This window comes from Pongo pygmaeus, chromosome 9 (assembly GCF_028885625.2).
Source record: "Pongo pygmaeus isolate AG05252 chromosome 9, NHGRI_mPonPyg2-v2.0_pri, whole genome shotgun sequence".
NCBI lineage: Eukaryota > Metazoa > Chordata > Mammalia > Primates > Hominidae > Pongo > Pongo pygmaeus.
This window is the reverse complement of record NC_072382.2, coordinates 78,316,847-78,341,556: the sequence shown is the minus strand read 5'-3', so window position 1 is coordinate 78,341,556 and position 24,710 is coordinate 78,316,847. Positions and strand designations below refer to the sequence as shown.

At 38.9% G+C, this 24,710-nt stretch overlaps 1 protein-coding gene across 8 annotated transcripts in view; it reads left to right on the top strand.

Annotated features, from left to right (window-relative positions):
• Positions 1-24,710, top strand: part of PAK1 (p21 (RAC1) activated kinase 1) — a 155,707-nt gene that overhangs the window by 93,774 nt on the left and 37,223 nt on the right. For all 8 annotated transcript variants that reach the window (XM_054437827.2, XM_054437830.2, XM_054437835.2 and 5 more), the window contains 4 exons: positions 432-532; positions 1,045-1,192; positions 7,043-7,080; positions 22,401-22,520. In XM_054437827.2, coding sequence (XP_054293802.1) covers positions 432-532; positions 1,045-1,192; positions 7,043-7,080; positions 22,401-22,520 — 407 coding nt within the window. The remainder of the gene's footprint in view (positions 1-431; positions 533-1,044; positions 1,193-7,042; positions 7,081-22,400; positions 22,521-24,710) is intronic.

The window sequence follows — 24,710 nt, the reverse complement described above, 5'->3', positions numbered from 1 at the left end:
ACATCCTGGGCTCAAATGATCCTCTTGCCTCAGCTTCACAAATAGCTGGCACTAAAGGCATGTACCACCATGTCTAGCTAATTTTTGTTTTTTTGTAGAGACAGGGTTTTGCCATGTTGCCTAGGCTGGTCTTGAACTCCTGGACTCAAGCGATCTGCCTGCCTTGGCCTCCCAAAGTGCTGGGATTACAGGCATGAGCCACCATGCCCGGCCACCTCCCTTACTTTAGTTCAACAAGAAATTAAGTCTTTAAACATGCATTGAGTATCTGCTCCAATCCAGGTCCGTAATTGAGCTCTTCTACATATGTGAAATATTAATAGATAGACTTTGCCCTCTCAAGGAGACTACAGCTCAATAAAGAGCTAAAATAAGCCTAAAAACAATAATGTTCCTGTTTTTTTATTTCCTTTTCCCTGTTTCTCTTGCAGCAAATAAAAAGAAAGAGAAAGAGCGGCCAGAGATTTCTCTCCCTTCAGATTTTGAACACACAATTCATGTCGGTTTTGATGCTGTCACAGGGGAGTTTACGGTAAGTCCTGGGTCACAGAAAGGTCTTTAGTCTTTTAGAGTTCTGGCAGTGCACTATTAGATTCAACCCTTTCTCATCTTCTTGATGCTTCTATCTTTGCCTGAGACCCTGATTACAATTTTCTCACGTTCATGAGTGGGACACTTTCATCACCAAAATTGTATCCAGAGATACAATATCCTTTCCATCTCCATTCCTTAAATAATAAACCTCTGTTAAATGGTAGGCTTGGTAGCAGGCTCTGTGTGGGGCACTGATTCATGCAGGAACAACATCCTATCCTACCATCCTGGAGGTATAGCCTGGTGAAGGAGCAGACATCTTAAGAAATGACTAATACAATGAGAAAGATATTATAAAAGAGGCTTGTGTAAACTCTGAGGGTATAGAGAGAAAGGAATGACTAATAAATGCATCTTTTGCTGCTAGCAAGTGTCAGAGTTAGCTCTGATGTTCTTTCAGGGTCCCCTGTGACTGTGCCTTCCTGTTAGTCTTGCATGTCTCTCTTATAGGGAATGCCAGAGCAGTGGGCCCGCTTGCTTCAGACATCAAATATCACTAAGTCGGAGCAGAAGAAAAACCCACAGGCTGTTCTGGATGTGTTGGAGTTTTACAACTCAAAGAAGACATCCAACAGCCAGAAATACATGAGCTTTACAGGTATGAGAACTGTGTCCAGGGCAGTCTCAGCAAGAGATGGTTTTAATCTGGGTGGGAAAACTCACATGCCTATTGGTCTGGGATGAGAGAAGAAAGTAGTGGAAAGAGTAGAAGTGGCACTTTAACTAACGTGGAGTTTTGGAATTTGACAGCCAAGATGATGGACTTTGCATCAAACTTGAGTCTTCACTTTGTCACTGCACATGTTTTTTTAAAAATAGCATGGTATTATATAGAGAGAACACAGGTTTTGTGCTAGAAGTCTAGATTCTGACCCTTACTAGGTTCTACCAGTCACTTCATTTCTTTGCACCTCAAAATGCGAATTCCTATCTCAAGAGGCTGTAGTGAGAAATGGCTGGGCGCAGTGCCTCACACTTGTAATCCCAGCACTTTGGGAGGCCAAGGCAAGAGGATCGCTTGAGGTCAGGAGTTCGAGACCAGCCTGGGCAACATGGCAAAACCCTGTCTCTACAAAAAATACAAAAATTAGCCAGGTGTGGTGGTGCATCCCTGTGGTCCCAGCTACTTGGGAAGCTGAGGAGAAGGGATTACTTGAGCCTGGGAGGTGGAGTTGCAGTGAGCAAGGATCATACCACTACACTCCAGCCTGGGCAAAAGAGTGAGACCCTGTCTCAAAAAAAAGAGGTTATAGTGAGAAATAAAGTGAGCTGATTGATGTGAGAGTTCTTTATAAGTTGTAAAACGTCACCATAGAAATGTAGCTATCATTGTCATCATTATTGTTAATATTATTATTAGTTATTTAATAACATTAATGTATGTCTTCCTCAGGGAACTAATTTTTATTAGTTAAATGAAAAACAGGCCAATAAAGAATAAGTTTCTTTAGATGTACCCTTGGTAGAAGGGACTGTATTTTTAGGAGTGTTTTTAATAGCAGAATTGGGATTAGAACCCAGGTCTCCTAATTCCTATAATGTCACCTTTTGAATTTACTACTTGCCCCTAATAATGTTATTTGGAGGTTCTCCTTCCACAGTGGACCAACTTTCCATTGTTTTGCAGATGTGAGAGCCAAAGAAGGCCTTTCTAATATGCTAAATTAATAGTGGGATAATCTTTTAATTTCTAGGCTCTTTACTCATGTTGCCTCCTTCAAATGGCAGTATTGTTGGGAAGGTGAGAACCAGGATGAACTAGTGAATTTTGAAGGATGCTTTCCCCAGCCAGTATCTGGCTTGTTTCAAGGGCACAGATGGTGGAGATGACAGGCTGCAGCTTCACTCATGCTGCTATGGTGGTGCCCAGGAGAGGGCTATGCATGTGCCCAGCAGTATTTCCTTCCTCTTGTCTGGCCCCGCTGAGTCTGTCTCACTTACTCCATTGAGGGACTGAGTCATTTCAAGGAGGAATTGGGGTGGAGGGCTACTGAGTGGGAAAGTTTTCTAGTCAGGAAATTAGAGTTTATGTTTAAGGAACTTGTCATGGAAACATCAGGTTAGAGGCTGTCTTTGAAAACCTCAGTGGCTAAGTCTTTGGAAGGATCTTTCCTGCATGTATGTATGTAAATATGTGCTAGTGGCATGTAAATGAGTATGTAAACAGAGACATAGCCCTGTGGTGAAGGGGGTGGGTCGCCCCTCCACACCTGTGGGTGTTTCTCGTTGGGTGGAACGAGAGACTTGGAAAAGAAAAAGACACAGAGACAAAGTATAGAGAAAGAAATAAGGGGACCCAGGGGACCAGCGTTCAGCATATGGAGGATCCCACTGGCTTCTGAGTTCCCTTAGTATTTATTGATTATTTGTCAGTGTTTTTTAGAGAGGGGGATGTGTCATGGTCACAAGACAATAGTGGGGAGAGGGTCAGCAGACAAACATGTGAACAAAGGTCTTTGCATCATAGACAAGGTAAAGAATCAAGTGCTGTGCTTTAGATATGCATGGACATAAACATCTCAATGCTTTGTTAAGCAGTATTGCTGCCTGCATGTCTCACCTCCAGCCCTAAGGCGGTTTTTCCCTATCTCAGTAGATGGAACGTACAATCGGGTTTTATACCGAGACATTCCATTGCCCAGGGACGGGCAGGAGACAGCTGCCTTCCTCTTGTCTCAACTGCAAGAGGCATGCCTTCCTCTTATATTAATCCTCGTCAGCACAGACCCTTTACGGGTGTTGGGCTGGGGGACGGTCAGGTCTTTCCCTTCCCACGAGGCCATATTTCAGACTGTCACATGGGGAGAAACCTTGGACAATACCTGGCTTTCCTAGGCAGAAGTCCCTGCGGCCTTCCGCAGTTTTTGTGTCCCTGGGTACTTGAGATTAGGGAGTGGTGATGACTCTTAAGGAGCATGCTGCCTTCAAGCATTTGTTTAACAAAGCACATCTTGCACAACCCTTAATCCATTTAACCCTGAGTTTGACACAGCACTTGTTTTAGAGGGCACGGGGTTGGGGGTAAGATCACAGATTAACAGCATCTCAAGGCAGAAGAATTTTTCTTAGTACAAAATGGAGTCTCTTATGTCTACTTCTTTCTACACAGACATAATAACAATCTGATCTCCCTTGCTTTTCCCCACACTGTGGGTTTGCATATATTTGGAATTAAAGCCCATTTAAGTATTCATGAACAAAGATAAAGTCCACTCAGGTATTCATGAACGAACATATGTATAAATATACACATTCAGGTAATTATGTGTATGTTCATTTGTGCATGCACATATGAATAATATTGAGTGTATATGTACAGATACGTGTGTACATCTACTTTTGTATGTACAAATTTGTGCACATGTATATATATGTATGCAAGAATTTTAATTTTCTATAAGTTGAAGACTAGGGCCAACTCCAGGCAAAATTGCATATTTGGCACAGGTTTTTTTAAGTGTCATATCTCTCCTTTCCCTATTTGCCATCCTCTTATACTATTAGTTATGATAATACTACCTCAATTTGTATATGCTCACATGTGAATTACCTCATGTGATTCTTTTGCCGGAGTCCTGTGGTGCGATCTTGGCTCACTGCAGCCTGTGCCTCCTGGGCTCAGGTGATGATTCTCCCGCCTCAGCCTCCTGAGTAACTGGGACTGCAGGCATGCACCACCACCCCCAGCTAGTTTTTGTGTTTTTAATAGAGACGGGTCACCATGTTGGCCAGGCTGGTCTGGAACTCCTGACCTCAAGTGATCTGCTCACCTTGGCTTCCCACAGTTCTGGGATTACTGGTGTGAGCCACTGAGCCTGGCTCCCTCATGTGATTCTTATGATGGCCTTAGGAGATTGGCAGGGCAAGGATTATTATGCTCATTTTATATACTGAAAGAAATTAATTAGGCTCAAAGAAGTTAAATGGCATACCCCAAGTGACTCAGCTGAGACATGATGGAAATGTATTTTAAGTTGGGCCTTTAACTCCTTTGCTGCCTGTAACCAAAGCACAATCTTCCATGCTCATTTTTTTTTGTCAAGTATTTCTATTTTTTCAACACTTAATTTTTTTTTTTTTTTTTTTTTTGAGATGGAGTCTCGCTCTGTCACCCGAGCTGGAGTGCAGCAGCGCGATCTCGGCTCACTGCAACATCCGCCTCCTGGGTTCAAGCAGTTCTTCTGCCTCAGCCTCCCAGGTAGCGGGGACTACAGGTGCATGCCACTATTCCTAGCTAATTTTTGTATTTGTAGTAGGGATGGGGTTTCACCATATTGGCCAGGCTGGTCTCAAACTCCTGACCTTGTGATCCACCCACCTTGGCCTCCCAAAGTGTTGGGATTACAGGCGTGAGCCATGCGCCTGGCAACACTTAATTTTTTATTCCTGTTAGTAGCTAATGTAATAGGGAAAAAGTAGACTAGATTGACAACTCAACTGGGTCTTAGCCCTGTTTTGCCACTGACTTATGTGACCTTGAACCAATCTTTTTCCTTTTCTGAACCTCATTTTACTCATCTGTAAAATGAAAGTGCTGGAAGCACTTTCTGTTCCGTCATTCTGTACTTTGGAATTTGATTTTGATATATAGAAGTTCATCACCTTTAAAGGGAGTGTTTACTTATTTTTATATGACATAACAAGTATGCCTATTACCAAAATACCCAATCTTCAAAAATACTAGCAGTACGTAAAATTGGGGGTAGTGCAGTGAAGGCATAGTGTTGTACTCTGCCAAAGTTGATAGTCTTTTGGACAAGAAAAAACAAATGAATTAAGTTTAAAGTATATCCTGAATTTATTTCTCCAGAATACTGCTAGCTATTGTGGATTTGTTATAAGAACATGTTGTCAGAGCTTGCCTTATTTCCTGCTTTGTGGGTTCATGATTTGCTGTAGGGTCAAAGAAGCTGTATCTAGCACTTTTTTACATGATGGAATTGGAATTGTACATTCTCTGGGCTTGCTTCTTGGTGAGGAATATATTGGATTTGGTAGAATATTCCTCCTTAATTCCATTAGTGGTGAATTGGCAGTCAGTTTTTCTTGGACCCATGGGAATTAAAGAACAAAACTGAAGACATTACCTGGTCTTTAAACTTACTTTCTTGCTAAGATCTCCATTGGGTCTCTCTTTCATATTTTATGAAGTCTAAGATACCACTGATTGTAAGATGTACAATTATTTACATACCAATCAAAGAAAATAAAAGCTGCCAATTAAACCATAACGTGCTTTTGATTGTAGGACACACCTCTGTTTCAGAGATGTTAATGTGAAAAAATGTACATCTCAGAATCAGTGAAACATGGTAATTGCTTCATTGAGGGAGCTTGATTCTATTCTTGGAAAACAAGACCCTACCTTTAATTAGACTTGACAGGATTAATACCTCTCTTTTCCTCAACCTTAGTCCTTTTGTCCTTGTGGGCAGTAGATATGGATATAGAAGGATCCTTTATGAAAGCTGAAACTGGAGACTGGCCATGATTTGGCATGGATGACTCAGGATGGTGCTATGGATTCTTTCCTTTTCTTTTAGAATGCAGATTTTCTTGGACATTTAAGCCTGACAGTGATATAGCTGATGATGTGGATATAGTTCTAGCATAGTATTTAGAATGAGACCAGAATTCAAATCTAATTCCTCTCTTTAACCTGTGTGTACCCTGGGCAAATAGCAGTCATGTGCCACAACAACAGACCGCATATACAATGGTGGTCTGATAATTAATATTATAAGGGAGTTGAAAAATTCTTATCACCTAGTGATTCCTTAAGTTTAAAATAAATTTAGCATAGCCTAAGTGTACACTGGTGATGTCCTACTTAGGCCTTCACATTTACTCATCACTCACTGACTCACCCAGAGCAACTTCCAGTCCTGCAGGCTCTATTTATGGTAAGTGCTCATATAAGTGTATCCTTTTATTTACCTTGTAAACCATATTTTTTATTGTACCTTTTCTATGTTTAAATATACAAATACTTACCGTCGTGTTACAGTTGCCTGCAGTAACGTGCTGTACAGGTTTGTAGCCTAGAAAGCAATAGGCTATACAATATAGCCCAGGTATGTAGCAGGCTATACCATTTAGGTTTGTGTAAGTACACTCTATGATGTACACATAATGACAAAATTACCTGATGACACGTTTCACAGAACGTACCCCATTGCTAAGCCACACCCAACTGTACTTAACATCTCTGAACTTGTTTCCAAATCAATAAAAGTAGATATAATAATAGTACTCAGAGTCATAATGAGGATTAAAGAAGGTGATATGTGTAATGCATTTAGCATGATATCTAGCCTGTAGTACCAGTCATACTATTACTATTCTCTGAATCTGGCATGTGCTTGACCAGATAGACTTCTTTTGCTGTCCAGAAAGAATTAACTGTAACTGTTTATTGACTAAGTCCCTTGTCTTTCTTCCTGTGCAGATAAGTCAGCTGAGGACTACAATTCTTCTAATGCCTTGGTAAGTCTTTATTTACTCTATTTTGATGTGGGCAGATGTGGAGGTAAGGATCAAGACAGTGTGGTAGAGGCAGAGCCTGAGCTGGGAGGCACTCATATTAGTCACTCCTGCACCCTTGGCCTCAGAATTCCTATCTATCCAATAAAGAAATTAGATGTAATAAATAGGGGGTATCCCTTTCAGCTTTAATGTCCTAGAAATTCTTTCTTTGTGATAATTTTTTAATTTTTAATTTTTATGGATTCATAATAGTTGTAAAATGTTCTCGAAATTATAATTTTGGAGCCAGAAGATATGGTTTTAGACTCAGTTTTAATTTGTAGCTTTGAACCTTGGGAAAGTCAGTTTGCCTCTTTGAGCTTCAATTTCTTCATCAATAAAATGAGGATGATATACTGTGCCCTCACCTGGACATGTCTTCAGATACCTACATTTACAAGAAAATTTCCTCTTTGGTCTATGGAGTCTGCAAAACCAAGATTAGTCCTAATTGTTGAAGGGAGCAGATTTTATTCATTTAAAGTCATTCATTCTGTCCTCTGAAGTTGTAATGAATGCTTTGACACTCAAATGGATGTTATAGAAATCATGAAGAATTGGCCGGAGAGTAAACTAGATGATCTCTCTGTCTCTCTCAACTTACAAATTCTATCTCCGAGGGCAATTACAAGGATAAAATGTGATGTTGATGTATTTGAAAGCGTCCTATAAATAGTAAAATGTGATGCATATAAGAGAATACTGCTTTTTTTTTTTTTTTTTTTTTTTTTAAAGAGACAAGGTTTTGCTCTGTTGCCCAGGCAGGAGTGCAATGGTGTGATCATAGCTCAGTGTAAACTCAAACTCCTGGGCTCAAATGATGCTCCTGCCTCAGCCCTCTGAAGAGCTGGGACTACAGGCATAAGCCACCACACTCAGCTAATTTTTAAAAAGTTTTGGTAGAGATGTGGTTCTCATTATGTGTTCTCAAACTCCTGGCTTCAAGTGATCCTCCTGCCTCGACCTCCCAAAGTGTTAGGATTACAGGTGTGAGCCACCACACCTGGTTGCTATTTATTTTTTACATCTGATGTTGTCTCTTGTACATAGGTGGTTATGCCATATTGATTTGCTAAACATTTGCAAAGCCCTAGTTTATACTATGCCAAGTCCGGTGTGAATAAGTGACATTACAGAGATGGTCAGACATGTCCCAATACCTAAGAACCTCTCAGTCTTGAGGTTGAAGACCTCAAGCAGCCAGTTCTTCATGATTCCTGTTTGTGCTTGAAGGCACAGACAGACAATTATAGTGCAGCATGCTAACCTTCCTGAAGCCAGGGGCTGTCTCTGACTTGTTAATTGTTATATCCTTGGCATCTGGCAAGTCTTGGCATTTGGTAAACATTTACTGAATGAAAGGTTGGATGTGTCAGAGAAAGCTTCCTGATGGTAAAGTCTGAGCTGAATGAGTTAGTTATCTAGAGCAGGGATTAAGGGGAAATGTGGGTATTCCACACAGAAAGAGAATAGCATGTATGTGGGCAAGGAAGTTCATGAGGTATACTTGCACAGGGAACTGCGAAGTGGTTATGACTAGAATGTGAATAGTGAAGGAAGTAGAGGTGGGTGATGAGGAGGATTGGTAAGCAGGACAGATCATGTAGGAGTTTGACTTATCTTAAAGGTGATGAGATGCTTAAAGAACTTAAGCAGGAGAGTGGTTAAGTTCTAACACAATACCAAGTCACCATCAAAATACTTTGAAACATGCTTCCACCAGTGGGAACTGGTTTATTCTGAGTCATTTTTACACATATTGATTATAAAAAACAATATTCACACGTTCAGTGCCTTGCAACCTGTTGGATCCTTTCTCACTGACTCTGAATCCTCACAGGAGCTTACTGAGGTAAGTTATTATTCTTGTAGATGATAAAACTGAAATGGAAAAGAGTTAATGGCAATAGGCATCTGATTCCCAGCCTATACTGCTTTCCCCTGATTCGTGCTGCCTTTCATCAATAGAAGAGATGTGATTAAAAGATGGGAAAGAATTTGCAAATATAGGATCTTTGAATAGTAAATTATTAAAGAAGAGGCTTTAAGCCAAATTGTGCTTTGTGGCTCAAATGTCTTTATGCTTTTGTAGGAAGAGTGATAGCTATCAATATTCAGTGCCTACGATGCACGGTGTTAAAAACTTTATATAAGCATGATTAGCCTCACATTTACTTATGTACAAAGTATTGTCATCTCCATTTCATAGGCAGAAAAACAGAGTTTCCTGAAGACTTATAATTAGAACCACATTAGAATTGGGGTCTTCTGAATCTCAGTTTAGGGTTCTTTTCACTGTGGCAAGGAACAAAAAAGGATGTCATTGAGGTCTTATAAAGGAGACTGCAGTAAAGCTGTAGCTATGTTGTTTGTTATTGAGGAGGAAGAGCCCTGGGGTTCATGCCATATGGCAGGGAGGATAACACCTGCTTGGTAAAAACTTGTACTGGTTTAGTATCTACAATTAAAACCACTAAGGCTGTCAAGGACATTGTTCTCCCCCAGTTCAGAACATTTGTCCAGCACTAGCTCAGTGCTCTGTATATCCTTACTAGTTTTACATGGAGGATATGTTTTGTATTATGGTAGCAAGTCATTATTTTCCATATTGGTTTCACACAGATGATTCCACTTGTGAAATAATCAAATATAATTGCTGCCTAAGAAATTAAGACTCAGAAAGATTAAGTGACTCACTCCCTACGTTTGAATGAGTTAGTAGTAGAAACCAGCACAAAATTCTGCTCTCCTGAGCATTCATGTATTCACTCATACCCTAAATATTGACTTAGTATCTTCTTTATGCCAAAGTACAGGTGACACAAAAATGAACGTGCACTATCTTAATCCTTGAGGAAAAAAATAATGACAGACTGGGGAGATAAGGGCTGCAAGAGAGGCATGAATAATGTACAATAGGGTTATATTTGATGGAGTGATTTATTCTGCTCTGAAGTACAAGGAAGTTTGCAGAGTTCTTGGGCCTTAAAGCTTTGTTCGTTTAACAAACATAATCTTAAAGTCCCTTTTAGCTCTAAATTCTGTTATCTGTGGTTCACTGGTCTGAGATCTGACTCTAAGATTCTATGGCATTTTAATGCCTGATTCTCATTTATAAAATGAATAGTTACCACATGGTAAGTTCTTTGGGTGCTGAGAAGTCAAGGACTAGTAAGATCTCTGCTCTTGGTCTCACAATTTTTGTGATGAATCAGAACATGTAAACAAGGATTTATAACATAGTGTTAAGTAAGCATCAGGTAATGATACCAGGCAGAGAAAAAGGCAGTGCTTTCCTGTCTGATGGACAGCATGAACAAAAGTTGAGTTAAGGATCCAGTATGTTAGGCCAGAGAGCTTGGACTTTGTGCTGGAGCCGAGGGAGTATTTTAAATAGAAGATTGATGTAGTTGGATATGTGATGTCTAAACTAACATCTTAGATTTCTTTGGAAATTGGATCAAGATAGTAAACTGAATTCATGTGCCCATCTCTCTTGCTATCTCAAATTTCTTAATTTCAGAAAAGATTTCTTAAAAATCAAATTAAAAGCAATGCTCTAAAACAAAAGCATGATGTAAATCAACTGTTGTGAGGAATTCATGGAAGATAGAAAGCAGAAAAGGTCAGATTGATCAGAGCAGAAGAAGCCACAGCTTAAAGTATGTGTAAGAGAAGATGCCTAGGAAAATGAAAGTAGCTCCAAAGAAAATGGGCTGAAAGAATATATACAAGAAGCAGGAAAGAGTCATGGGTCATCTTCAAGGGTAAATTAATTTAATTCTACCTTTGAAACAGTAGGGGCAGCCTCCTCCTTACAGTGAACAAAAGGCAGCAGGTGCATTTGATTCTAAGCTAAAATCAGCTAATTTTCTGAAGAAAGTAAACTGCCTACTTGAGGAAAGCTCTTGCTGTGGGTATAGGGGCCTGAGAGAGAAACAGAGAGGAACCTGAGTTAACTGCAAAATTCTACCACAGATATAAAGAAAAGGAAACAGGAGAAGTAGCTCTGCAGTGAAGGAAAATACATTAAAGTTTTCCATCCCAAAAGTAAATTTCTCATACTTTTGATACCTGGGAGGAGGGGAATCTCTACTTTTCCATGCCTACATACCCTAAAGTAACACTTGCCAATAACCATCTCTCCGTAACTCACAAACAGATCATATCAGACCTCCCATTCAGAGTAGGACAGTGGAAAAACAGACTTACGTAAGTTTCAGAAAAACTAATGCTAATTACATACACTAATCTATCCTTCACTTATAAATATGAATCAATAGCTAAGGATCTGCAGACATTTGAGAGAAACACAACATTAAAGAGAGGAACCAAGATAAGGAAGGAAAATTAGCCCCAGGGGAAATAGATAATTCAGGAAATAACTTTTTTAAAAATCTAGTATTTTCAGAGAGGATCTATAGATGTTTCATCTACAAAAACACCTTGCTATTAGAGCAATCAGAGGAGGAAAGAGTGTTCTTAGTATTAAAAACATAAGATATAAATTTATGGCTGGGCGCGGTGCTCACACCTGTAATCCCAGCACTTTGGGAGGCCGACGTGGGTGGATCACCTGAGGTCAGGAGTTCGAGACCAGCCTGGCCAACGTGGTGAAACCCCATCTCTACTAAAAATATAAAAATTAGCTAGGTGTGGGGGTCCATGCCTATAATCCCAACTACTCGGGAGGCTGAGGCAGGATAATCACTTGAACCTGGGAGGCAGAGGTTGCAGTGAGCTGAGATTATGCCACTGCCCTCCAACCTGGGTGACAAAGCGAGACTCCATCTCAAAAAAAAAAAAAAAAAAAAATTATAAGGTTTAAACAACAAATGCATATAAGTGAATAGGGAATTAATGATATAAAATATAAAAGATAGAAAATTTGAGAATAAATGACAATAGAGGGTTGGTCAAGGGGATTCAAGTGTAAGCAGAGAACAGAGGCAGTAGAGTAAAAAAATAAATAATAGAAGAAAAAATTCCCAGCTAAAGAAAGGCATGAGTCTTCAGATGAAGGGCCTATTAATGACCAAGTCAGATAATTGAAAAGAGATCCAAGAATAAAGAGAAAAATCTTAAAAGCCTCCAAAGAGAATATAGTTCATATCCAAAGGAACATCAGCATCAGACATCTCGTTAGAAATAGTGGAAAAAACAGCGGTATCTTCAGAGGGATGAGGCAAATTGTTTAGAACCAAGAATTTTGTACCTAATCAAACTAACATCTAACTATAAGGTGTCAATATAAAGGTATGTTTGGACATGTGAAGATCAAGGTTTACCACCCACAGATCACTTCTGAAAGGCTAAATACCAAATAGTAATATTAATTACCTCTGGGGTTAATGGTGATTAAGAATACTCACTTAAAAGTATTTTTACCAGCCAGGCGCGGTGGCTCACGCCTGTAATACAGAAAAATTAGCTGGGCTTGGTGTTGTGTGCCTGTAATCCCAGCTACTCAGGAGGCCGAGGCAAAAGAATCACTTGAACCAGGGAGGCAGAGGTTGCAGTGAGCCGAGATCATGCCACTGCATTCCAGCCTGGGCCGCAGAGTTGGGACTGTGTCTCAAAAAAATAAAAAAATAAAAAATAAAAATATTTTTATCCAGGTATTTGATTAAAAAGTCAAGTAGGACTTGTAATAAGTAGCTCTCATTCTGGGATCTCCCTTCACCATTGTCTTGGCAATCCCTTTGTATTTTTGTGTTGGTATTCCTATTTTCTCTATGCCATGCCTACATTATTTTTTGTTTACTTTTGAATTTGGTGGAGCACATCCTCTAGTAGCTTTAAGAAAGTAAATGGAAAGTAAACATTTAATAATACCTTTCAGGTCTCAAAATGGAGCATTCTCTATGCTACCCTCACGTTTAATTAATACTTCAGCTGCTTATAGAATTGCAGGTTACACATATTTTTTCATCAGAATTTGGAAAACATTACACTTTTGTCATCTAGTTTTCAGTACTGCTGAGTCCAAAGCCATTTTATTTCTCCTTCCCTGTATGTGACCAATTTTTTTTTCTACTCAGAAAGCTTGTAGGATCGTCTTTGTCACCATTGCTTTGAAATTTCACAATTATATTCCTATTTACATCTATTTATACTGCAGGGAGCTTTGTGAACTCTTTCAGCCTGGAAACTCTGCCCTCAGTTCTAGGAAATTGCTTGAATTATTTTGTTGATGATTTCTTCCCCTTGCTTCGTTTGTTGTCTCTTCCTGGAACCTCCATCATTTAGATCTTGGACCTGTTTTTTTTTTTTTTTTTTTTTGAGATGGAGTCTCGCTCTGTCACCAGGCTGGAGTGCAGTGGCATGATCTCAGCTTACTGCAACCTCTGCCTCCCGGTTCAAGCAATTGCTCTGCCTCAGCCTCCCGAGTAGCTGGGACTGCAGGCACGCACCACCACGCCCGGCTAGTTTTTTTTTGTATATTAGTAGAGACGGGGTTTCACTATGTTGGCCAGGATGATTTCGATCTCCTGACCTTGTGATCTGCCCGCCTCGGCCTCCCAAAGTGCTGGGATTACAGGCGTGAGCCACCACGCCCAGCCCTAGATCTTGGACCTCTTAAACTAATTCTCCATGTTTTAAAGGATTTTCTCTCTTTTCCTTGCATTGGTTTTTATTCTGAAGAATTAGGAGACTTCCTCAACTTTTATCTTTCAGTCAATTTAATTTTTCATTTCTATTCTCATGTTTAATTTTCAAGCACTTTTTTATTTTAAGAAAATATATGGCATTCTTGTTTTCAGAATTGATATATTTTCTTATCTCTAAGGAAGGTGATGATAGGCTTTCTCTGGATGTTTTTTTCCTCCCTGTTTAGTCTGTTTTTTCCAGGTGGTCCTTTGCCTCGTTTGTTTTGGTTTCACACTTTTATGTTAGAGGTTTTCCTTGCATATTCAGAGCTCTGCTCATATTTATGATTGGGGTACTAAAAAGCTTACTAGAATTTTAAGCTCATTGGTGGTGGACAATTCAATACTTTTAATAAATTTATAGAGTTGTGCCGCCATCACCTGGAAAAGTTCCCTGGTGCCGTTTTACCATTCATTCAAACTCCCATGCTCAGCCCTAGGAAACCACTGATCTGCTTTTGGTCTTTATAAATTTGTCTTTCTAGACATTTTATATAAATAAACTCATACAACATGTAGTCTTTTGTGTTTTGCTTCTTTTACTTAGCTTTGAACTTTATCTGTGTTGTAACATGTATCAGTATGGTGTATTTCATTTCTTGTTATGTCCAAATCATATTCCCTTGTATGGATACACTACATTTTTTTTATCTTTTCATCAGTTGATGTGTACTTGGGTTGTTCCCACTTTTTGGTCATTATGAATAATGCAGTTATGAACATTCACGTACAAGGTTTTGTGTGGTCTCATTTCTTCAGAGTATATACCAAGGAATGGAACTGCTGGGGCATGTGGTTAACTTTATGTTTAACCTTTTGAGGAACTGCCAGACTTTTTTCCACAGTGCTGGCACCATTTTATATTCCCACCAGCAGTTAATGAGGGTTCCAGTTCTGCCTATCTTTGCCTGTCCCTGTTGTTGTCTGTCTTTTTATTATAGTCATTTTAGTGGGTGTGAAGTGGTATCTCATTGTGATTTTATTGGATTTCCTAATGGATAATGATGTTGAGCATCTTTTCATGTGCTTATTGGCCATTTATATACAATCTACTTCACATTAATAGTAACTGAAATGCAGTAAAATATGTAAACTTTGCCCCAGTATATCTTCATTCCCTGCCCCTTCTTTATTCTATTACTGCCATTCATTCATATACACGAATGTGTATGAATCTGTATGTGTGTATGTGTGTGTGCACATATACGTACTGTATATATTGGAAGCCTAACAATTGCTTTATACAATTGTTTTTTAAAGAAGTCAATGGAAGAAATAACAAAAAGTATTTTTTTTAGAGTCTTCCATGTTAATCTACATATTTACCATTTCCTCTTCTCTCCATTATTACTTGTGGATTTGAATTACTATTTGGTATTACTTCCTTTCAGTCTGATGGACTTCTTTGAGTATTTCTTGTAAATCAGGTCTGATAGCAATAAATTCTCTTTCTCTTTGTTAATCTGGAATGTCTTCAGTTCATCTTCATTTTGAAGGATAGTTTTGTTGGGTATAGATTTCTTGATTGGCAATTTTAAAAAATTTCAGCTGTTTGAATATGTCATCCCACTGCCTTTTGACCTCCATTGTTTCTGATCAGAAGTTTTTGTTTTGATTTTTAAAATACTCTGATCAGCAGTCAGCTGTTAATTATACTGATTGGCCTTGTACATGATGTCAGTTTTCCCTGGTTGCTTTAAATATTTTCATGTTGACTTTAGCTTTTGGCAGTCTGACTGTGCGTTTAGATGTTATTTTTATTTTTTTCTTTTTCTTTTTCTGAGATGGAGTCTCGCTCTGTCGCCCAGGCGGGAGTACAGTGGTGCGATCTTGGTTCACTGCAACCTCTGCCTCCTGAGTTCAGGCGATTCTCTTGCCTCAGCCTCCCAAGTAGCTGGGATTTCAGGTGCATGCCACCACAGCCAGCTAATTTTTGTATTTTTAGTAGAGATGGGGTTTCACCATATTGGTCAGGTTGGTCCCAAACTTCTGACCTCAAGTGATCCGCCTGCCTCAGCCTCCCAAAGTGCTGGGATTACAGGCATGAGCCACCGCTCCCAGCCAGGTGTGAATCTTTTTGTGTTTTCCTACTTGGGATTTATTGAGGTTCTTGGATCTGTAGATTAATATTTTTATCAAATTTAGGAAGTTTTATCCATTATTTCTTTAAATACTTTTTCTGTGTCTTTTTTTTTCTTCCTCAGAGACTCTCATTATATGTATGCTGGTGGCTGGTGTGCTTTATGTTGTTCCACAGCTGTTTGATGCTCTGTTTTTTTCTTTAACTTTTTTTTACCTCAGTTCTTTACATTAGATAATTGCTATGGGTCCATTTTCTTTTTTTTTTTTTTTTTTTTTTTTGGAGACAGAGTCTTGCTCTGTCGCCTAGGCTGGAGTGCAGTGGCACGATCTCAGCTCACTGCAATCTCTGCCTCCTGAGTTCAAGCAATTCTCCTGCCTCAGCCTCTTGAGTAACTGGGACAACAGGCACGTGCCACTGCACCCAGCTAATTTTATTTTTATATTTTTAGTAGAGATGGGGTTTCACCATATTGGCCAGGCTGGTCTCGAACTCCTGACTTCGTGATCCGCCCACCTTGGCCTCCCAAAGTGCTAGGATTACAGGTGTGAGCCACTGCTCCCAACCTCCATTTTCAAATTCATTGATTCTTCTGCCATATAGAATCCCTTGTTTAGCTCTCTGGTGAGTTTTTCATTTGTTATTTTATTCTTCAACTGTAATATTTCCATTTGGTTCGTTTGAAGTAATTTCTACTGAGAATTTCACTTGTTACGCTTTCTTAAAACTCTTTAAACATGGTTTCTTTTAGTTTTTTGAATGTATTTATATCTGAGTTGAAATCTTTATTCTCTAAAGCCAACATCTGGGGACATTCAGAGTTTCTGTTGATTGCTTTTTTCCCCCTAGGTCATGCTTTCCTGTTTGTTTCCATGTCTTATAATTTCTTGTTGAAAATTCAATATTTAGATAATATTCTGTACCAATTCTGCATACTGATAGTCCCCTCCCCCAAAAAAGTTGCTAGCTTTTTTGTTTATTTGTTGGTTTTGTATTATCTTACTAGGGATAAATCTGTGAAATAGTCTTTATCCGTGGTCATTGATGTCATTGCTCAGTGTTTGTTGTTTTTTTGTTTGTTTTTGTGGTGGTTTTGTTGTTGTTGTTGTTTTGTTTTGTTTTGTTGCAGCCTGGCTTTCCAGAGTTTGTCTCTTCTGGAACTTCTATGTTTGCTTAGCTGAATCTTTAGCCAATGATTTGACAGAGATGGTGCTCAAAAACTTCAACTCTGTAAGGCTTCTTTCCTCTGCTGATGGATCTGTGTGTAGGTAGGGGAGTACATTTACTGTTTAGGCCTTTTTCAAGTCTGTTCCAGCTTTTACTTTCTGTTGGGCTCTTTTGAATCTTTTATGTGTATGCACATAGCCAGGCATATGTGACTATCATGAGGCTTTTCTAGCGTCTGCTGTGCCTGTGAACAGCCTTAGCTGGAAATTGGTTTGCCCTACTCAGGACTGTAGCTTCAGGCTAAGAGAGCTGAATAGTTGACCCTCTGCCACTACCACCTTTGGAAGTCACTTCCAATGACAGTGCCACTGGGCCTGGGCATTGCCCATATCTCCAGCACAAAGTGAATGTTCTTGGACTATGCAGTTATACCCTGGTCTGCCCTGATGGAACCCCCACACTCTGGAGTTGGGGCTCGGATGGATGGGAACATCCCTTGCCCAGAATGTCAGAGATTCTATTTTTAACCCAAAGTTCAGGAGTTTATCAGTCATAAGCACTTCTCAGTATTTTGTTGACCTTTGTTGGATTTCCAGGGAACTGAAATGGTTTTTGTCAATTTTGTCCAGATTTATAGTTGCTTGTTGGGGAGAGGATTTGCCAGTCTTCTGTCTCTGCTATACCTGGCAGTCTGCTTATAATATTTTTAAAAAGATAAAGGACAGATTATTCTGGGCTGTAATAAAAGATGCATTAGAGAAGGCAAGACTGGGGGCCCAAAAAGCAATGAGGAAGACTTGTAAAGGATTGGTAAAGGTAAGAGAATATGGTGCCTAAGTGAAAGCAGTGGTTATGAGGCTAAGGAACAGAGGGTTTAATGGAAAGAACTTTTTGAATCCTGATACGATTTATTTTCCGTTTTATCATACTGCTTCTCACGGAGTGGGGAAAGGATTTTATGTTTAGTCAGGTATCAATCCTTGGTCTCCCTATCCCAAGGAAAAGTATCAAGTTGATCTTGTAGGGTGAGCATAGTCTTCCTACTGGGACAGAATGCTTAGTGAGCATGCCCTGGCTACCATCTCCTCTCTGGGTTGGGTTGTCACATTTCAATGGCCATTTTCAGTCTGTTTGCATTATATCATTCCGAGCTGCCCAGAGCCTTGAGTTTTGATTCCAGTACCTAGTCATTTTCTTCTTCTTCTTCTTCACTATTTTCCTTGACCTTAAAACTTCTATTTGATCAGGCAGCAGCCACCCAAAATTTCCTTAGGATATAGTCTTATCCTTGACCATCTTAGCTGAACCTTGGAGCCTTCCCAAGGTGGTTTTTAACTGGCCTGTTAAAAACCTGGCCTGTTGAGAGCTGGTTTTGATCATGTTGAAGATATAATAAAGCAAACAAGCTTTTATAGGATGTGAAAAAAACCATCAGACCCACTAATTTTTACTGTAGAATGTAGGCTAATGGTTTAAATCAGTTAATAGTACAGTTCTTCGCCATTTTGGTATCTTTCTTTGCAATCCTGTTCCCATCATCTCCACTTTTTCAATTATTGAGTGCCCCATCATTTAGATATTTCACTCCAGTTTATACTACTATTGGATAAGACATATTCATTTAGCAATCCTATACTGAGCACTTTCTAATCATCTGGCCAACATCATTATCATAGCTAATATTTGAGTATTTTAAAAATGAATTTTACATAGCTTTATCTCATTTAACCTCACACTAACACTAAAGTAAGTACTAATACGGGCTGTATTTCATAACTGAGGAAACTGAGACAGAGAATTAATATCTTACGCAGAACTCATAGTTTGTAAGTGATAAAGGCGTGATTTGATCCTAAGCTAGTTGATTCCAAAATGTCGGTTTTTAAGTATTTTTCTATCCTGCCTGATAAAACAGACAGTTCAACATAAAACCTTAACAATTGGAGAGAATTATAAAGTAGCCAGTGATATTGTGTTAGTACTTCTAATGAAGAAGAAAAAGAAAAAAGAAGGAAAATCAAACTAAAAATTGGTATCAGTGGAAAAGTACATAAAGTATATTCCAACAGAAGACGTTTGAGATCTGTCACTAGAAGAACAATTGAGGAAGCTGCAAGAAGAACGAACTTACAAAGTAGTTACAAAGAAGTTTCCAGTGTATTTATTCCTTATTGTCATCTGGTAATATGCTAAGAATATACACCTTTAAGCAAATGCCCAAATTGCAAGGATATAATCCCGGGTACTATTCATACATTTCCATAATAAAGAAAACCCAAACTGGTGGATGAATTTATATAGAAACACCTTTAAAATATTGTTGAACAATTGATGCTATCTGAAGTTAGTAACCTTAAGTTAGTAACATTAGTAATCTTAAATTAGTAACATTTGTGTTCTACAGTGTTTTGGTTCTAGTATCTTGTTTTCAAAAAAGTAGACAGTATCATAGATTATATTTAGTATTCTTGCCTATTTGCAGTAGAAAACTTGCCTGTGATGAATATTTTTGTATTTAAGGCAGTGGAGATGGTATATTAGTATATATGTATGAACATATGATGAATAAAAGTGCTATTCATACAACATTTCAGGAAGTAATAAATTTGGTACTCTTTCTAAAAGCTTTGAGTACTCTATCAGACTATACTTTAAAAGAACTGAGAACCAGGAACCCTTGAGTTTGTTAGAGTTATAGGTGCAAATTTTCTTTGGTGCTTTTCACTATTTTGTTATAAAATAGGAATTTGTATTTTATTGCCATTGATTAAAAAAACCTTTTCTCTAATTTGTGAGAAACATCTTAATAAAACACTTTAAAAAGAAAAAAAATGTATAGATTACATCACTGTTCTACTCACAGTCCTCCAGTGGTTTCTTATTCTAGGTCTAAACTCCAAAGTTTTTATTACCGCCTCTCTGACTTTACATAATCTGATTCCCAGCTAACTTTCTGACCTCATTTCTTTTCTTACTTCCCCTTACTAACTTTGTTACACCCACATAGGTAGAATTCCTAAGGGTTGTGGGAACATACCAAGCATGTTTCTGTCTCAGAGTCTTTAACTTCTTCCATCTGCCAGGAATATCCTTTTCTCAGAGAGCCCCATGGCTTGCTCCCTTAATTCATTCAGGTCACTGTTATATGACATCTTATTAGAGAGGCTTGCCTGTGCCTATCATACCTAAAATAGTATCTCCCCACCTTCTCAACCAATCTCTGCTCCTATATGGAGCAGACACTTTGGTGATTGGTTTTTACTCTATTCTCTTCTAGAATGTAAGTCATAGAACCAGGGACTTTATGTTTTATTCTTTATGTAGCCCCAGAGCCTAGAATGGAGCCTGGCACACAGTGAATGGATGGATGGATGGATGGCTAGATGGGTAGATGGATGATGAATTGGAATGTCTGGCTTTTGTTTGAAACAGAGATTTGTGGTTATTAGACATAATGATAATTTGATTCCTTACATCTCTCTAGCTCTTTACCATTTTCAGTGATTTTATGCTCACTTTGCCTCATTTAATCCATTCAGTGGCCTTCTGAGGTAGGCAGAGAGCTGTAGTCATTATCCCTGTTTTATAAATTAAAAATGTGAGACTTAACTTAGACCCTTGCCCAAGGACACAGGGCTAAGAAGTAAAAATCTGGGTAATAACCTAGACCTTTCTCTCTCTGACAGATGTTAATATCACTGCCCAAAGCTATCACCTATGGAAAACAGAATGTTTTACTGAGGAAGGTGATGAAATCCCCTTCTCTACAGTTTTATAAAGCAAACAAACCTACTGTTTACAGTATACATCAGGGCAGCCCCAGGGCTACCTGATGATGAAGGGCTTTGCTGAGTCAACTTTATTCCCACATTAGGTTTTTAGTTCAATTTTATTGAGTGGAATAGTGGGGAGAAAATAAATTAGAGCAGAAAAATATCGAAATGCATATTTTGACAGGGAAAGAACCTCTATTGAGTTTTAGAACTTAAAGCGATTTAAGGTCATCCCTCAAATTATAACACTCCTCTTCCCTCACATTCCTCAGGTGATTAAACTTCAAACCAAGAGGACAGATTTATTGCCTGTGGTCACCACAACTGCTTATATATGCCTGGCACTGTCAGTTTTTAAGTTATGCTTTGTGCTGGAGGCCCTGTTAAAATCTATGAGTGCCAGTTTTTCTTACTTTAGTATGTCAAATGTGGTAAAAGACAGTCTCCCACAGTCAGTAACTCTAGTATATTATTCCTTAGTTCTTCCATTTATCCGTTTATTCTGACTCTTGACCTTCCTCTTAGGAGGCTCCAGGTGTCAGGCAGGAGGGGCTCTCATCCTCTGTCTATCTCCTATACCAGATGGTCACTACTTTAGGACATGGACCATCTTTTTCATCTTTGTACATTTATGTCAACGGTACCCATCACAGTCTTACTGAGCACAAAGTAGGTGCTCTGAAAATACCTGAAACTATTGAATTATATCAGTATGTATTAAAAGATCCCCATTGCCTCTCCAGTTCTTTGCTGATCAAATGATAGAATCATTTGATATCTGTCAAAAATCTCATATTTTGGAGGCATTTTGTCTCTTAATTCTGTGTAATAAACAGTAATTGTATGCTATTTTTGCCTGGACCTGCCCTAAAACCTGCCACTCTTGGCCCAGCTCTGTTATAGTTTGCATGGGGAAATCAGGTTGTCATAGATTTTAAGCAGATCTAATTAGTGGTAAGTTCCATTCCAGGGTAGGGCAGAAGCTTAGGGAAATAGATAGTATCCAGTCTGGGGAGAAATTCATTGTTCTCTTTAGATAACATGATCCTGATGCTGATGTTCTTTATCTTCAGGTTGAGGTGAGGATCCCTGATAATGTAATAGGTTCAGGAGATTTTTGCAAAGAGAGGAAAAGGACAGGGCAAAAGCCTGTTTAGACTGCCATTTACCATATCAGGAGAGAGTAAGAAATTATAATGATGAATTTTGAAAAATTAGAAACTTTTGATCCCTTCCCTACATTTCGTACTTTATTTCCTATTCAGTGTGGAGAGCAAAATTCATAGAATAAGAAGGTACTGTGAGCTTGTCTTCAGGGGTTGGGTTGGGGGAGAGGCAGGTAGAAAAGCTGTAAGCTAGCTTCCCATTCACAGCTAGGCTTTGAGTGGGAGAAGGAAGCCCCAAGGGACTGAGTGGATAGTGATGGCTAAAAGAAGAGGGAGAAACAGATTGAGTTTCTGAGACTAGCTACACAAAGGTGAGAGCTTGGAGGCTAATGTGTATTTCAGAAGGGGTATCAGGATGGGGTTTCTCGTAGGGGGTTTGGTGATCCTGTTAGTTAAGTTCCATGGCAGGTGGACCAGATGCATCTTGCTTTTCTTCTTTGCACAGAATGTGAAGGCTGTGTCTGAGACTCCTGCAGTGCCACCAGTTTCAGAAGATGAGGATGATGATGATGATGATGCTACCCCACCACCAGTGATTGCTCCACGCCCAGAGCACACAAAATCTGTGAGTCTTTGGGGACCTGGTCAGTTCTGTGATTTATTAGAGTAAGTAGGGAGAGGGAGGAGTTGGTGCTGAGACCTAGAAGTTTAATATTCTGGTAGGCGTCCTTAGATTTTGGAGCTGGTGAAATCACTGAACTACCTTGACTAAAGGTACTTTCTGTATGATTAAAGACAAAAAATCGTGTATTTATTTATCATTGGTTTGCAGATAGTCCCAAAGTGTCCTAGGTAATTGATGTTTATACCAATCTAGTCTTGGTTTGCTTAGCCTGTTCTCCACAGATAGGACAGGAAGATATATAGGATTGATGCTACTTAGTGCAGGACTAACATAAATTATTCCAGTCTCCAGGGAAGCAACAAATTGTCTTGCTACAGATCTTTTCTTTGTTAAATGTGCAGCGTTCAGCCTCTTAGAGCATTATTGATAATATTGAAAGACCCAAGAGAATTTATAAATACATTAGTGCTATTAATATGCTGGGCATCAGGAGTGCATTTTGATGCCGGATGTTGGCAATGATTTCTATTTAACTTCCTTTGAGGTTCCTGCATCTGAGAATAGCCATGGTCCCTCTAACCTTGCTTTGAAAAATCTAGTCCCTGTGCCTTTTACTTAATTTGGCATCACTGAGCACTGACCTACCATCAGATGATACTCTACTAGTGTTTCTTTGTTTAGGTCTTTTATTAAGATGAGAGCTCCATAATGAAGGAACCATCTAGCACTTCTGTGATCATGAAAGAAAAAAAAAAGGGCTACCTCTGGAATACAGCATTCAGGGAGGTGTTCAAACAGAAATTGGTTGAATGATTATTGGAGATGCTGTGGAGGAAATTCAAAGGAATTATATAACCTATTAGGATGAGAACTTACAAACAGAATCTGTGGAATCATCTTCTCTGTAGGTCACAAAGTTACCTCAAGGGAATATACGTTTCAAAATTGGAGAGTTGTTAACACTGATACGGTTTTTTTTGGTTTGTAGACATGTTCATTTAAAACATTTTTTTTTCCCCCACTAAACCATGAACACCTCAAAAAGTAGAGGAAATCCATATGTATGTATTTCTAGTGCTTAACATAGTTCTTGGCACCTGCAGAGGTGGGTAAATATCAGAGGACAGTAAATATTGAATTAATTAATTAATTGATCTTCATAGCATTTCTTTCTAAAAAGGTATTGTTAATTCCTAATTTATAGAAGAAGCAGCTGAGATTTGGAGAGGTGAATTGCTCTGCCCAGTCTCTTAGTAAACTAAAGAGCCAGGATTTGAAAGCAGGTAATTAACCCCAACTCCAGGTTGTTTTCCACCATAGCACGGTGGTATTTTTGTGTGTACAAACCTGTGCTAGGAGCCAGAGAAGGAGACTATTAGAGAAGGAAAAGGCAAGGTTTCTGTCTTCAAAGAGATATATCAGGACAGGCAAAAGAGGACAAGGCATGGAAGTATAGGTTTAGGTGCCTGGGATATAGTTTGTCTACAGGTACAAGAAAAGAAAATTGAGAAATCATTATGCTAGAGTAGTAATCAGGAAGGAAACCATCGCCTCTGATCTCAGTGTCTTGGCTTATTGCTGTTCCCACTACTGGAAAGTTCTCTCCCATTTCCACCTATTAAAATCCTGTCCAGTCAAAAGGTAGCGTGGTCAAGCAGTCCAAGGTGCAGGATTTAGTTGGCTTTAGTCTCTGTGGAGCCATGGGTTTGAGTCCCACTGTTGCCAATGGCTTTGCATCATCGCAGATAAATGATCATCATAGATAAATGATCCTCTATTCTTTGTAGAAACCTATCCGTCCTTCAGGATCCAGTTGCAGGATCCTATTTGTTTATTTATTCCATCAAATATTTACCTGAATGCTTGCTTTTTTTTAGTAAGTGGTTAGATGGAGGAACTCACGGATGAATGACCCACATTCCCTGTCCTTATACAGTTTATGGACTATCCAAAACATAATTGTGATATTTTTATGATAAAATCTGTTAAATACCTTGAAGCGTCTCCTGGGGAAAGGAAGTATAATTTATGATCACTTCTGAACCTCAGTAGTATATAGCTTGCTCATTTCTTTATAACATGTATCACTTTCTGCCTTGTAGTTATGATTTTCTCACCTTTATAAGAATGAGAGGATGGGGCAGCATTTTGTACAGGGTGAGGCAACAAGTAGATTCTCAGTAAATGTTT